Source organism: Diabrotica virgifera, chromosome 1 (genome assembly GCF_917563875.1).
Source record: "Diabrotica virgifera virgifera chromosome 1, PGI_DIABVI_V3a".
Classification (NCBI taxonomy): domain Eukaryota; kingdom Metazoa; phylum Arthropoda; class Insecta; order Coleoptera; family Chrysomelidae; genus Diabrotica; species Diabrotica virgifera.
Window position 1 is genome coordinate 290333682 of NC_065443.1, and position 15366 is coordinate 290349047.

At 31.8% G+C, this 15366-nt stretch overlaps 1 protein-coding gene across 1 annotated transcript in view; it reads right to left on the bottom strand.

The window, feature by feature from the left end:
• Positions 1-1139: 1139 nt before the first annotated feature.
• Positions 1140-15366, bottom strand: part of LOC114332208 (zinc finger protein 91) — a 55573-nt gene continuing 41346 nt past the window's right edge. The window contains exons 3-5 of the mRNA XM_028281959.2: positions 14629-14765; positions 10589-10931; positions 1140-2144 (exon numbers count right to left, since the gene is read on the bottom strand). Coding sequence (XP_028137760.2) covers positions 1258-2144; positions 10589-10931; positions 14629-14765 — 1367 coding nt within the window. The 3' untranslated portion in view covers positions 1140-1257. The remainder of the gene's footprint in view (positions 2145-10588; positions 10932-14628; positions 14766-15366) is intronic.

The window sequence follows — 15366 nt, forward strand, 5'->3', positions numbered from 1 at the left end:
TTCAGCCGACAAAAAAATGTCCAAGATGCAAGCATGCTTAAGGGCAGCATTTTATCACCAATACTATGTATTTTTGTTTCAGATTTGCCCGCTGATTCCAGAATAAACACAATCCTATATACAGACGACACAGAAATTATACCGCAGCCAAAGACAACAGGATAATCGCCCGGAGTCTTGACAACTACCTAAAGAGAATGTTGTAGACTACACTGATAAATGGAAGATAAAGATGAACACAGATAAGACCCAGTTCATTATTTTTACACAACAGACCATACCAACCAGAGAAGAATTAATGATAAGACGAAATAAAATCCAGTCAGACGTGGTCGTCAAGTACACCTAAAAGGCCTAAATTTGAGTGGTGATGTGATATGCAGTTTCAGTATGGAGTTCAATAGCGGAGTTGTGGGTTATCTCCAACTTTGTTTAACGTGTAATAAATAATATATAACGAAGCCTTCGAAGCGCAATGTGGAGTTAGAATTGGAGGAGAAACTATTAGCAAGATCAGATATGCAGATGACACAGCGGTCATGGCTGAAAGTATCGAAGATCTTTTCCTTCTATTCCTTATAGGTTGAGTCACTATAGAATGCTCCAATAACTGACGTGCCTCGTATAGAAATTTCAAGAGGAGCATTTATGAAACTTAGATCTGCATTGTGCAATTCTCAGCTGAACTTAATTAAAACTAATAATCAAGTTCCTAAAATCCTGTGTATCCTCTATTCTAATACTATACGGATGTGACACCTGGATCATAAGGGCTAATTTGATGAACAAATTAGGAACCTTCGAGATGTGGTTATATCATAGAAAGTTCAAAGTATTTCAAACATAGAACTTTTAAAGAGAATAGGTCAAGGCGAACGTGACTTGACGAAGATGATAAAAAAGAGAAAACTTCAATATCTGAGGCTTATGATGAGAGGCAGCAGATACTGGAGGGAAAAAGAAGAAATTGGTACAAAGTATTCATGGCTCCAAAACTTTCGTCAACGGATTAGCTTATCAGCAGATGAATTGTTATATGCCGCGCAACAAGATCGAGAAAAATATCGCCAAATTGTCATGGAAGCTACCCATGCCTAAAATTTGAGCACGGTACTCAAAGAAGAATATGTACATATGAGTAGTTTTTCAATAAACGTTTTTATTTTTATAAGTATGCGTAATAATGTAACGTACATATTTATAAGTGTTCATTCTACTTAATAATCTACATAAAGATCTGGATGTCAAATGTTTAACTCAATTGTGTGACTGGATATGTAACTTCAAACAAATATCATCTATAAATCGGCGGCCACAAACATCGCATTTAAAGAGTTTCTCCTCGGCATGGACAAGCATGTGTTGCTTCAGATTACCACGTTGTGTACACTGTTTGCCGCAAATTTTACATGAGAACGGATTACCGTCAGTGTGAAGGAGCAGGTGTCTCTTTAAAGTATTCTCTTCGGCGAAACGTTTAGGGCACTGCTCACATTTGAAAGGGTAGCCGTCAGTATGCAAACGCAAGTGCTTCTCTAAACTTTTTGTGTTTATCAACTTTTTCGAACATATTTCACATTTAACAGCTCGTGCTCGATTGTGTATGCGTTTATGTATTCTAAGAGTACCAGACTCTTTAAATTCTTTAGAGCAAACATCACATTTAAAGCGTCTTTCCCCACTGTGTCGACGTAGATGTCGTTTCAAGTAACCTTCGTCTAAAAATTCTTTAGAGCAAATCTCGCATTTGAAAGGTTTGTCTCCAGTGTGGCCACGAATATGTATCCTCAAACTACGCGTGTCCATTAACTCCTTCCCGCATGTTATACATTTGAAGGGTTTTTCACCGGTATGTGTGCGCGTGTGTGTCTTAAGATAACTAGCCGATGTAAAAAGTTTATTACAGATTTCACATTTGAATCGGTTGTTGGTGTGCAGACGGCTGTGTTTTATCAAAGCGTCCTTCGCTGAAAATTTTTTCGAGCAAATATTGCACGTGTGTTGCTTTTCTTCTCTGTGACGTCGCAAGTGTCTGGCTAAGTAACGGTTTTTTGCAAACTTCTTAGAACAAATTTCACATTCGTATGTTTCTTCCGTAGTAAGCGGCTTCAAACAGACGTTTTCCATATTTTCACCAAGTGAATCTGAAATGAAAAAAAATTAAAATGTATATACGTTAAATGAAAAATAATAATTAAAAATTATTACACTAAATACGTGAATGAATATATGGGAACATCCATAAACTACGTCGTTGAAAAGGGGGAGGCGGTATTTGCTTATTACGACGGTATACGACAGGGGGAGGGGGCCATGAGTGCACATCCGACGTCGTTTGATGTTCACGAATATAAAAAATATACCCTATTGTAGGATTAAAAAGAATTAGTAGGTATATTACTTTTATCGCATACTCTTTATTTCGTTTTTATCACTCAGCCTTAATAATATTGCTAGCAGTTTTGTACAGAATAACAAACAATAAAACATTGTTCTATGTATTTAACGAAACGCTTCTATTGGGACCGTGCAAGTTCGGCAAAGCGACCCCTATTTCTACGCTCTGTACTTTTATTCGCACTTTTAATTATATTGGCCAATTATATTAGTCCTAGTTACTGGATAATTGTCAAGGCCATAGTCCAAAAAAATAGTAAGAAGAAAAAATAAGATTCAGGTTATGTTATGAAAACGTGAACAATTGTATGTAGTAAATAAAATTAGTTATTAAAATGCAGTACTGCACTCAAAATACAATTAATTAAATTTATCTTTATATAATAATTGCATATCATATCAATATTGTGGATATCAATATATAATTTTTCTGCTTCAATGACAGAAGGTATGAAATATACGTCAATTTGACAATTTCAATTGACAATATGAATTATTTAAGATAGTTGCAATATTTCTCCGCGACTCGCGCACGGTCGTTTCTCGTTTCCCTTCCAAGTACTTGCACACCGCGAATACAGAACAAGGTCTGGAAGCAATAAATATTAAACTGTTCATTTACTTACTGAATACTCTGTGTGAAACAGTTCTACAAGAATGAATAGAATTAAAATATTCTATTTTATTTAGTTAGTACATTGTATTTATACTTAACAAAAGAAATGGTATTGAAATCAAAACAAAATAAGTATCAAGATTTATATTACGATGCAGTTAAGAAAGCATAGGAACTCCGATAAAAGTATTGTCTTTTGTCCTAATAAAGCTAGTTAGTTGTACAGTGAATTGAGAGAAAAAAGTACGCGGATATTAATGAGCTACATAGTAATACTGATTTGGATACATTCGTAAATAAACTTTGATAGCTAACTTTAAAAACTCCACAAATAACATGGAATTAAAAAAAAGTCACTAAAAAGGGGGTCATAAGTTGCAATTGCGACGTCGGTATGAAGGGTGGTCAACTGAAAACGACGCTTTACGACGGAAGGTGGGAGAGTATTAAAAAGTCCAAAAGTTTTACGACGTAGTTTATGGATGTTCCTTATTCGATAACTACTCAGCATAAAACAGGGGCCCTGATAAGTTGGATGAATCTCCTTTTCTATTACGTAGAATAGTCTTTTTAGTTTTAGGAAATTGAGAATTGGGAGAGAAAATCTTGACATTAGTCTCAAGGTGTTATCCATTTGAGACCACTTGCGGTATCGAGATCGGCATGAGACACTCGCTGGTGACTTTAGTCTCGAGACCAAGACAATTCTGTGTCGACTAGAGAGTCAACACACGGCCCACTGTGTGACTTTATAGCTTGTATACATATACAGGGTGATTGATTAGTGTGAGGAAGCTCAGTAGATCTGTTATAGTAAAAATTACAAAAAAAAGTTATTAACAAAAATTGTAGGCAGCTTTAAACTCCACATTTTAAAATTAGTTACAATCTTACAGGGTGTTCCATAAGATGGTGGCAGACCAAACTTATGTTTTTTTTTTAATGGAACACCCTGTATTTTATTTTAAATTTGAAATCTACTTCACTTCCACATCACAAAAATGTGAAGTTTTTTTATGTTATACTGGGTATTTAAAAAGTTATAACCAATATTACCTGAAAATCGTATCAAGTTTAACTCCCTGTATAATTAAAGAGGAGTATAGGAACATTGATCTATTGCAACCATAGTTTTTTAATAATTGTTAAAAATTATAAATCATATTTGTTTTCATAATATTCGTTAAATCAAATACAGGGTAAGTCAAAATGCAAGTACATTATTTTCTTGGTAATTTTAAATAGAACACCCTGTATTTTATATCTCTATCGAAAAGTACTACTATCGTACTTCAAATTTTATGAAGTACTCCCTATACCTAAAGTTATCAGTTTTCTAGATATGTATTTTTATTTTTCCATCAAAGTATTAATTTGGTAGATATTTTAACGTTTACCAATAATTATTGTGAGTTGGCCATGATTGATTTGTCAGAAACGGACAGTTTGACATTATTGTTTATTAACTCAGTATTGGGGTACACCGTAAATTAGCAATAATTATTATTTAGTAATTCAGTAATTAATTCAATTAAAATTAGCAATAATGAATTTTACTACTGATGAAATGGTAGATATGATCTGGATTTAGGTGGAATGCAATAAAAATTCATTACTATCAGCTAGAATTGATCAAGAACATAGCAACGAATAGCACAAACGAATAGTGCTTTATGAATGGGACTTGGAAAAGTTAATGAGCAGAGATTTTTTTGATTATGTCCTATTTGGTGATGAAGCTACATTCCATCGAAACGGTTCTGTTAATAGACATAACTTTCACTACTATTCTACAAGTAATCCATACCACATAGTAACACATAGTCAAACAAGATGGTCTCTAAATGTGTGGGAAAGTATCGTCGGTAACCATGTAGTAGGACCATATTTTTTTGAAGATAACTTAAATGGTGAGATTTACTTAGATTTTATCGTAAATCAGTTACCGATATTACCGATATTAGAAGAGGTTCCACTTAATATACGTGAACAAATGTGGTTTCTACATGACGGTGCTCCTTCGCACCACAATGAATTAGTACGTGGTGAACTTAATGATCAGTTTGGTGAAAGATGGATCGGAATGGATGAACCGGTAAGGTGGCCCCCAAGGTCACCAGATTTCAATAAAATGGACTCATTTTTTGGGGGTTACGTTAAGAACGAAGTGTACAAAATACCTATAACAACAAGGAATGATATGAAAAATAGAATCCGAATTGCATTTCAAAAAATTTCTTTAAAAATGCGTAATAATGTAAGCAAACTCTTTCAATGACCGCTTTCAAGTATGCAGAGATGTTTTGGGAGGTCATTTTGAACACCTTACTTAAGTAAGATAAGTTTCAATTACTGTTGTTTTTTATTTTTCTATGTGTTATTTTTTTTTTTAATTTTCCGTCGGTTATTTTTTATAAATTTTATTTGAAATAAATTGTTTTCTTGTCTGTGTCGTTATTTCGTTACTGAATTAATAAACAATAATGCCAAACTGTCAGTTTCTGACAAATCAATAATGGCCAACTCACAATAATTATTGGTAAACGTTAAAATATCTAAAAAATTAATACTTTGATGGAAAAATAAAAATATCTAGAAAACTGTTAACTTTAGGTATAGGGAGTACTTCATAAAATTTGAAGTACGATAGTAGTACTTTTCGATAGTGATATAAAATACAGGATGTTCTATTTAACATTACCAAGAAAATAATGTACTTGCATTTTGACTTACCCTGTATTTGATTTAACGAATATTATGAAAACAAATATGTTTTATAATTTTTGACAATTATTAAAAAACTATGGTTGCAATAGATCAATGTTCCTAAACTCCTTTTTAATTATACAGGGAGTTAAACTTGATACGATTTTCAGGTAATATTGGTTATAACTTTTTAAATACCCGGTATAACATAAGAAAACTTTACATTTTTGTGATGAGGAAGTGAAGCAGATTTCAAATTTAAAATAAAATACAGGGTGTTCCATTTAAAAAAACATAAGTTTGGTCTGCCACCATCTTCTGGAACACCCTGTAAGATTGTAACTAATTTTAAAATGTGGAGTTTAAAGCTGCTTACAATTTTTGTTAAAAACTTTTTTTTTGTAATTTTTACTATAACAGATCTACTGAGCTTCCTCACACTAATCAATCACCCTGTATAGCGGTACGCTTTAATTAATATTTTTGCTAATTTTATTTTCTTAATTTTTAATAACTTTTCTCAAAACGAAATAATATGGGTCATATAAAATCACATGTAATATACAAACCAGATGCTAAGAAGGGCACGGTTTTACGAAACGAAATGTATCCTTAACCATATGTTTTTGGTGTGCACAGTTTAACAAACTGAATTCCCCATAAATTAATTACCGTAACAGACCTTATTATGTCAGTAACTCACTTTGGACATGCTCGAAAACGTTTCCTAAAACTTCAGAAATGTTTCAACTTTTAAACGCCAGATCTAAATAATGTATTGCCCTTCTGGTCAGATGGTAGAAACACAAACAGATTAGCGTCCGTGGTTTCTTTCAGCCACTCAGTCGGTTACACACCCCAGCAGGCATCGGTCGCTTGCTGGGCCGAAACAATAACAAACCCTCTTACGAGATGTATAAGCAAAACACCTTTTTTTACCAAAAATAAATAAGTATATTATTGACAATTGTTTGCGTTTTAATTAATATTATTTTATATAATTGTTTCCGTCAACACACATACACCTACCGGAACATATATTTTCATTCTTTAAAATGGATTCCCATCAGGCACTAGCTTTTAGAGCAAACTGAAACAAATCAAGCCTCCTTAGTACCGAATCAAGACAAAAACTCGATATGGATGCCGTAGCGACATCTGACTAAAAAATTTCCGGGGAAATAAAACTTCTAGTGAGACCAAGTTTCTGGTTTCGCCTTCGTGGTTTCTTTTACTTACAAACCAAACGAATGCTGAATTAAAGAAGACACGGGGAGATCTATAATTTGCACCTCACTTCCTGTCTATGCAGCGTGGAAAAATTCCAACGAAAACGTGGTCTCGATACTAAGGAGTAAAACTAATACAGAACAATTATGGGGCTCTCTGAACGAACTGAAATATAATTCGTCTCTTGATTTCGTTTTACGGCGAATTCTTCTGTATTAGTACTACTCCTAACTAAGTATTGAGACCAAGTTTTCGTTGGAATTTTGCCACACGCTGAATAGACAATGAAGTTAGGAGCAAGTTATAGCCCTCCCCGTTCCCCGTGTCTTCTTTAATTCAGCATTCGTTTGGTTTGCAAGTAATAGAAACCACGAAGGCTTAACCAGAAATTTGGTCTCATTAGAAGTTTTATTTCTCCGGAAATAAAACTTAGAATTAAATTATTTAAAATATCCTGACTCGAAATTACGTGCATAGAAATCGGCCCACTTAAAAATTTGGTCATTTTTGATGTCTCATATTTTCTAAACCTGTTGGCCGATTTAAGTGATTTTTTGAACATGTTATAGCCTGACTTTTTAACAATACTACTGTAATAATATTGTTACTAAACAGGTAAATTTTCATTGTATACCGGGTGTACTAATCAAACTGTGTTTTTTTCTCAAAGTTCGCATCACCCTGTGAAATATTCTAGCATTTGTAAAATACTGAAATTAAAACCCAACTATAGCCTCAGGTTTTCTTAACATTCTATTTTTTGATTCATTCGTTTATGTCGGATAATAAAAAAGTTAGGTACTTTAACAACTAGACATGTTCTTCATTAATACACGGTATTTCTAAATAAGTGCGACAAACTTTAAGGGGTAATTCTGCATGAAAAAATAATGACAGTTGGCTTTATAAACGTATGTCCGCAAATGTTTCGTTTCCTAGATACGAGATGTTGAATTTTTTCTTAAAAACTGACGATTTATTTATTTTAAGAGAGAGTTACTGCGGATTATTTGACATAAAATTAAGAATTTAATATTCACCATGGGCGTACATGCGGGTAATATGATCGGTCATATTACCCGTATGCGCGCCAATGGTGAATATTAAATTCTTAATTTTATGTCAAAAAATCCGCAATAACTATCTCTTAAAACCTACCAAATTTCATTTGCATATCTCAACTGGTTTTAAAGCAATAAATAAATCGTCAGTTTGTAAGAAAAAATTCAACATCCCGTATCTCGGAAACGAAACATTTGCTGACAAACGTCTATTACTCCTTAAATTTTGTAGCACTCATTTAGAAACACCGTGTATTGATGAAGAACATGTCTAGTTGTTAAACTACCTAACTTTTTTATTATCCAATATAAACGAATGAATCAAAAAACAGAATGTTAAGAAAATCTGAGGCTATAGTTGGGTTTTAATTTCAGTATTTTATATATGCTAGAATATTCCACAGGGTGATGCAAACTTTGAGAAAAAAACACAGTTTGATTGCTCGTTTGATTGGTACACCCGGTATACAATGAAAATTTACCTGTTTCGCAACAATATTATTATAGTGTTATTGTTAAATAATCAGGCTATAACATGTTCAAAAAATGACTTAAATCGGCCAACAGGTTTAGGAAATGCGATTCATCAAAAATGACCAAATTTTTAAGTGGGCCGATTTCTATGCACGTAAGTTTATTTACTATACCTCATTAGTAATTAAATTTTTCGCAAAATTAAAAAAAAATGTTGGTTACTTTATTAACGCTCGGTTTCATAATCAGTTAAAGTGGACTTTAAATTTTAAGTTGGTACCTTTATCAATGCAATTCATATGGGTAAATGTCAACGTTAAAGTGAACTTTAGTTAATGTTCGTTTTAAGTTGATTATGAAACCGGGCGTAAGAAAAATAATATAAATCTTTATTTTTTATATTTACTTTGTAAACACACACACACATAAAATTTTGAAAAAAAATGAGTGGAGTGACCAGAGACATGTAAAAGGATAGACTTGGCTAGGGATATGCCACTCAATGTATCGGGGTGTAACGTCGACATAGGATTGAGTGGTCTATGGTCTAGCCATCTTTGTCAGTCACATGCGCGGCATCGTTTGGTTAAAAGAGATAGATAGACCACCGATCGACTGTTTCCATGCTGTTTTCGCGTTACGCTTTTTTGGTGAGTATGCCGAGTCTACGCTTAATATGTCAATGGGAGTGATTGTGGATGCTGTGGATAGCAATTGATTGAATGCCACGTCGCATGGCGAGGGGCAAAATCACTAAGCTATTCGCAAAAAAATGTGTATTGTTAGTAGTATGTATAACGACTAGATTTTGCATGCAAACCATCCTTTTTTCTGAAACCTCATAGAGATACAAAATATATGTACATAATACAAGAAGTTTTTCATCAAACAAAATATTTCTTGCAAAGGACATCGCACACATCTTATGGAAAATATAATGTCACTCGAATTCAATAAAATTTATACCAATAGATTCGTTTTAAATTAACGATCAAATCTTATCATTGCGCCAACTCTCTATTTTCAAAAATAAGAGCAGAAATTGATATAAATAAATCTGAAATCAAATGGGTAGGTACATAAGTTAGAGAGAGAAAAAATATTTTAAAATACCCAGATTTTCGGTACTCCATAAATCAGCGGATTAGTTTCACTAATCCGCTTAGGCCCAGCGGGATTTAAGCTGTTATGAATAGCACTCAGAGCAATAATGATTGTAAACTAACATTTTATGGACTCCAAAAATGTGATTTCGATAAACTTTAATTGCAATTTGCGCCGTAATTAATCATAATTAAGAGTTGGCGCAATGATAAGAATTGATCGTTATATTAAAACGAATCTAATCGTATAAATTTTATTGAATTTGAGTGACATTATATTTTCCATAAGATGTGTGCGATGTCCTTTATACTTACAATATAAATAAATGGTAAAATAAATGTAAATGGTAAAAAAATAATTTAAATTGTTAACTATTCGCGATGAAAAACAAAGTATCTGACCTCTGGTGGGATAAATTTGAACCACTATAAGTGGTATAAACAAACCAGAAAATTGTTGATTTGAATGGAATTTGGTCACTTTTTAAAAATTTTTAGTAAATTTCAACATTATGAGCACATTAAAATATTTTAAGTCAAATCAGTATTTTTCTATTCCTTAATTGAATGTTTGTTTATACCATTTATATCGGCCATTTTCCTGCATTCGACCTGCCCTCTATATTCCGTTTCAATCGCGAATTTTCATAAGAAACTACATTTTCTATAACTATGGCAACAGTGCAACACTGAACAGAATTGAATGAAATAGGAGGTAAACAAAAGTGTCAGAAAATAATCAATTTTTTAAACATAAAATAATTAATGTTCATTACCAAATAATATACATTATATAAATCGGTACTTAATTGAAACAGTCGCAACAAATTGCGCTTCTCTATTATACCTACTAGTTCATAAGAAAATAATATAAACTTTTTACAGATTAATTATTATATTACTGGTTATGTAATAGAACATTGATAGGAATATCTCTCTATTCTTTAAAAATGTATTTAAATTTACAAAGAAAAATGTAACCAGGGTAATATTAAACATACCTTGTAAACTTTGAGTTTCTTGACAATAATTGACCGAAATAGGTATAGTTGTGTCTGACTCATGTTTAATATTAATATATTTATTGTCTATTTCTGTATCTGATTGATTTAAGTCATTCAGAAAATTCGTATTCGTATCATTGTTATCTGTAGTCAGAGTGTCTTCAATACCCAACTCTTCTTTAACGCCGATTTTAAAACAATCTGCATCATCAATATCATGGTTTTCTATTGATATTTCAAGCTTAATTTCATTTTCTTTTTTGATTACAAATTCGTTCAGGTATATTTCATCAAATTTCTCTTGTTTAACTTCCATCGTACAGATAATTATATCATTAAACTACATAACAAAATAAATTTTAAACTTCACTTATCACAAAATAAAAAGTAAACCCCAAAGGAAGTTCTGTCTCTGTCATAATCATGTGACATTTGTCAAAAATAAACAGCACTGAACAGGGTTGCCAGCTGTTTTGATTTTTTCAGTAGTTTTGCTTTCAAAAAATCAGTAGGAATCAGTAGATTTTTAAGCCATGTATAATACAGTAAAACCTGTGTTAACGGCCACCTGTACTAAATAACCGCCAGTTTAAAATTCTCCAAACCAATTATGTATATGTAGATTTCCTTTATTTATGAACTGGTTTCTACGGCCACCTTATATTACGGACGCGGCCAAATAATATCATTTTTAAAAGCTTCATAATACTTTGATTATAAAATACTAAACTACAAAGAAAGCTACAACTTTACTGTAAAAAAAGTTTATTTAGACGTTTTATTTTTTATTTATTTATTTTACTTCAAAATACACTGATATTTTATGTATGTAGTTCAGTGCTTATTTCCAACAAAAATATAAATTATAGAAATTAATTATTAATCATTTCTAATTAATAAATTAAAAACAAAGTACTGCTTATCTCATATTTAATTATTAAAATCAACACCGCAAAGTCTAAATATCACAACTTAACAAGGCACGCTCTGCACTTATTGGAAACAGAATAAGTACTAAACTAAAGAAAAGACAAAAATTACCCATTTTATTTACCAAAATATAAAGTACCTACCTATTCATCAGAAACCATAAATTAACTCCATAAATTACCTCCCGAGGCGATACAGTTCCTGATATTGGAAACACATGACACATGGTCTATAGAAAACAAAACAATTCTCGACGAAAGAAACCCTTGTTATCTTAGGCTAGTCACAATTAAATTACAAAATGGAAAACCCCCACTAAAATGGAAAACTTACCTTTTTGGTTTTAGGACCTAATCTTCATAGACCAATAGGTCCCAATAACACTTTAGTAACTGCAAATTTAGCATCCTTTCTTCACCTATACCATTGTTTATTGTCCTATACTCTCAACTACAGTAATGTTCAGTCATGGTGTCAGTTTTTGTAAATTAAACTCTTGATAATAAACCAAAACCATACTGTGATGTTATCCTACCCTTCATTTCTAAAATCTTTAGTTTTATTTAACAGCTTTATAGAAACTGACTTTATTTGCGCCAAAGTGCAAAAATTGTATACGGATGCTGCGCTATTCACATTTAAAACGCATTTTGATTTTTCTCGATAGGACACACTCTGATCAAAATATATCGAATTTTTACAGTTGATAAAAAATTTATTTACTGCTTATCTCATATTTAATTATTAAAATCAACACCGCAAAGTCTAAATATCACAACTTAACAAGGCACGCTCTGCACTTATTGGAAACAGAATAAGTACTAAACTAAAGAAAAGACAAAAATTACCCATTTTATTTACCAAAATATAAAGTACCTACCTATTCATCAGAAACCATAAATTAACTCCATAAATTACCTCCCGAGGCGATACAGTTCCGGATATTGGAAACACATGACACATGGTCTATAGAAAACAAAACAATTCAAGAAACCCTTGTTATCTTAGGCTAGTCACAATTAAATTACATAGGTATAGGTATAAGTGGCAAACTCTTATGTAGGTATCTTTTTGAGTTTTCAAAGTTGAAATTCTCATCAAAATTCGGCATAATCTTCTCGTTTTTGGAGTTCCAGTTAAATTCCGGTCTATTGTAAGTCTGCATCATGGCATCGGGACAGCCAATTTTAGATTTTAGGGTCCTGACCAGGACCTAAAATCCCTGTTAGACCTAATACTCTATTCTAATAGGGTAAAACTAAATTGCAAATTTAGTTTTTTGAATTTGCATAAAGTGCAAATTTTGTCATGAAATTTAGTATGTGTGGTTAGAATAATATTTGGAACAACTTTTTCTGATATTTCTAACGTGAAGCAAAATATCGAGTGGAGTTGCAGTAGGCTGCGTTTAAAATTTAAATTTCAGTTGAGTATCTTAAAAAATGTTAACATTTAAGCTGTGTATGACTGTGCAAATCTGTATTTATTTCGATAGACGAAATATATAGGGCTGTCTTCATCTTAAATGCAACACACTGTGGAAAAAAAGTTATATGAAACATTATAGCAAATATGGATTTTATGGATTTCTATGACACGATTGGACGTTTTGAGCTAGTTTTAATGATATGAAAAGAAAAATTGCAGTTTTCTCTGCTTTTCGAAATATAATTTCGTAATGTTTCGAAAAATCCCATAAAAAATGTTTATATAAAGTGAAAATTTTTCAAAGAGATAGAAACTATAATATCACCTATAGAAAATCCAGAACTCGGTAGTTTTAAGATTTGTTTCTTCTGACGGTACTATATCGGCTTTCGAAGATACTGAAGATCTACGGCCAAACAATGAATCTACCAAAGTAAATCTTAAGACCACAGATGAGACAGAAGACGAAGATTTTTCGATTCCGTGGAAATTACATTCAATCCGCAAGTCCTAACCACTTGTAATCTTATGAGAAGTCTTCTGGAGTACCAGTCCATTATAATGTTTTTGAAGATATTCTTCTTTAGCGGCGAATCTATTGAGGGTAAAATTTGATTTATCACGCGCATGCGCACACCGACAGTATGGTATTAGTGGTTATACGGGCTCTGATTGGGTGTTGAAATTTTGAAATGATCTGTCAATAATTGTTCAATATGGAGATTATGGTAAACAAAAATATTGTATATTAGTTTTTATTGATGTGTGGACAGAAATAAAATAAAATTTATAATTATAGTGAGTTTTTAAATAGTTTTGAAAAGCCGCAGGTACGTAATTTTAAATGTTTCAGTTGGAAATACCTAATAGTTTCAATACCTATCTATTAGGAAAATGTAAACAAAATAATGTAGTTACCTATTAGTAGGCGATGCTTTAATTTACATAATCTGATTACGAACAAACTTTCTAAAAATCTTTATCTCATATATTGTTTTCTTACACTATACTTTGTTGTATTTTATTTCGACAAAAATCAAACTAATGATTTTATTAAATTCATATAAATTTATGGTGTAAACGTTTAGTTTGTGTATATTCTTGAAATGCCGCGGCATGCCGTCAGCTTTCGTACAGCGCGGTAGAAGTGAAGTGAGTTCGAGCCCCAAGCAAGTTATTATTTTTTTATTTTTTTTTTATAGATTTTATGATTGTAAGTACTATATTATTATATAATTTTCTTCTTTTTTGAAAGTGGTAGATAAGAAAGTTAGTTTGATTTTTAAATAAAATAAGTACAAATAACCTTTTAAGTATATTTACTTCGTTTAAATTACCTATAATAGAAGAATATCTTCTTTTGTGCGTACAAAGTACACACACATTCTTTTTTTAATTATTTGAGCAACAAGTGACTAATATTTTATGTACAATATGAAAAATCAAGCTAAGATTATCTGATTTTTCAAAAAAAAAATAAGTAATTCTGTTGTATGTATTTTTGTTTATATAACATATTTTAATTTACAATCAGCTATATCGAATCTATAAGTATATAGTTTGAATGTTAAATACATGAGGGAGATGCTGGCTGCCCTGTGGCAAACCTTCTATTATATTTTTTACATTAGATCATAATATATTTAATTTATTTAATCTGTTGACCATAGTTTCTTCACTCGTCTTGCGAATTCGGGAGGAGCGTTTAGCAGTCTTGCTTCATCATTTGGATGACTTCTCAGTCCATCAAGGTAGCTCTTTGTGATCCTTTGAATTTCTTTCTCTGCCAAAGGTGTAGCTGAGTCCTCGTGTAGTCCTCATTCTCAATATTTTTGATTGGACTCTGTATTACCTTGATATTTGATGGCTTTGGTATGTATTTTAATAAGAAAATATGTACATATCTACATATTGAATACATTTAATAAAGGGTGATTCATTTAGAGGTACTTTTTTAAAAAAGAAAAAACAATGAAAAAAATTAATTTTATTTGAAAATCTTTATTGTCGTAAAAAAGAACTATTCTTTACAATTACTTCTTAAAGATAATTTCTTTCAAATGTTGACCATGACTGCGGTTAAGACGGTTCATTCTGAAGGTCTGATTCTCGATGACGCGTTCGAGCTTTTCGATTGGTATTTGACCAGTGACTCGAGTAATACTGGCCTCCAATGCCTCATAGTCCAGGGCGCATCTGTTTTGAGACGGACGTTGAGAGGTGACTCAAATTTTTTTGCAGAAATTGCTTGAAAATAAATCAAATAATAATATTTGAGTTATCCTCCCTCTCAAAAAGGTCCGGAACATTGTTTAAATAATCAAAATGTCAAAAATTGAAGGAAAAATTCGATTTTTTTCTTCGTTTTTTGATTATAACTTTAAAAGTATTCATTTTCGAGAAAAGTTGTACTGATA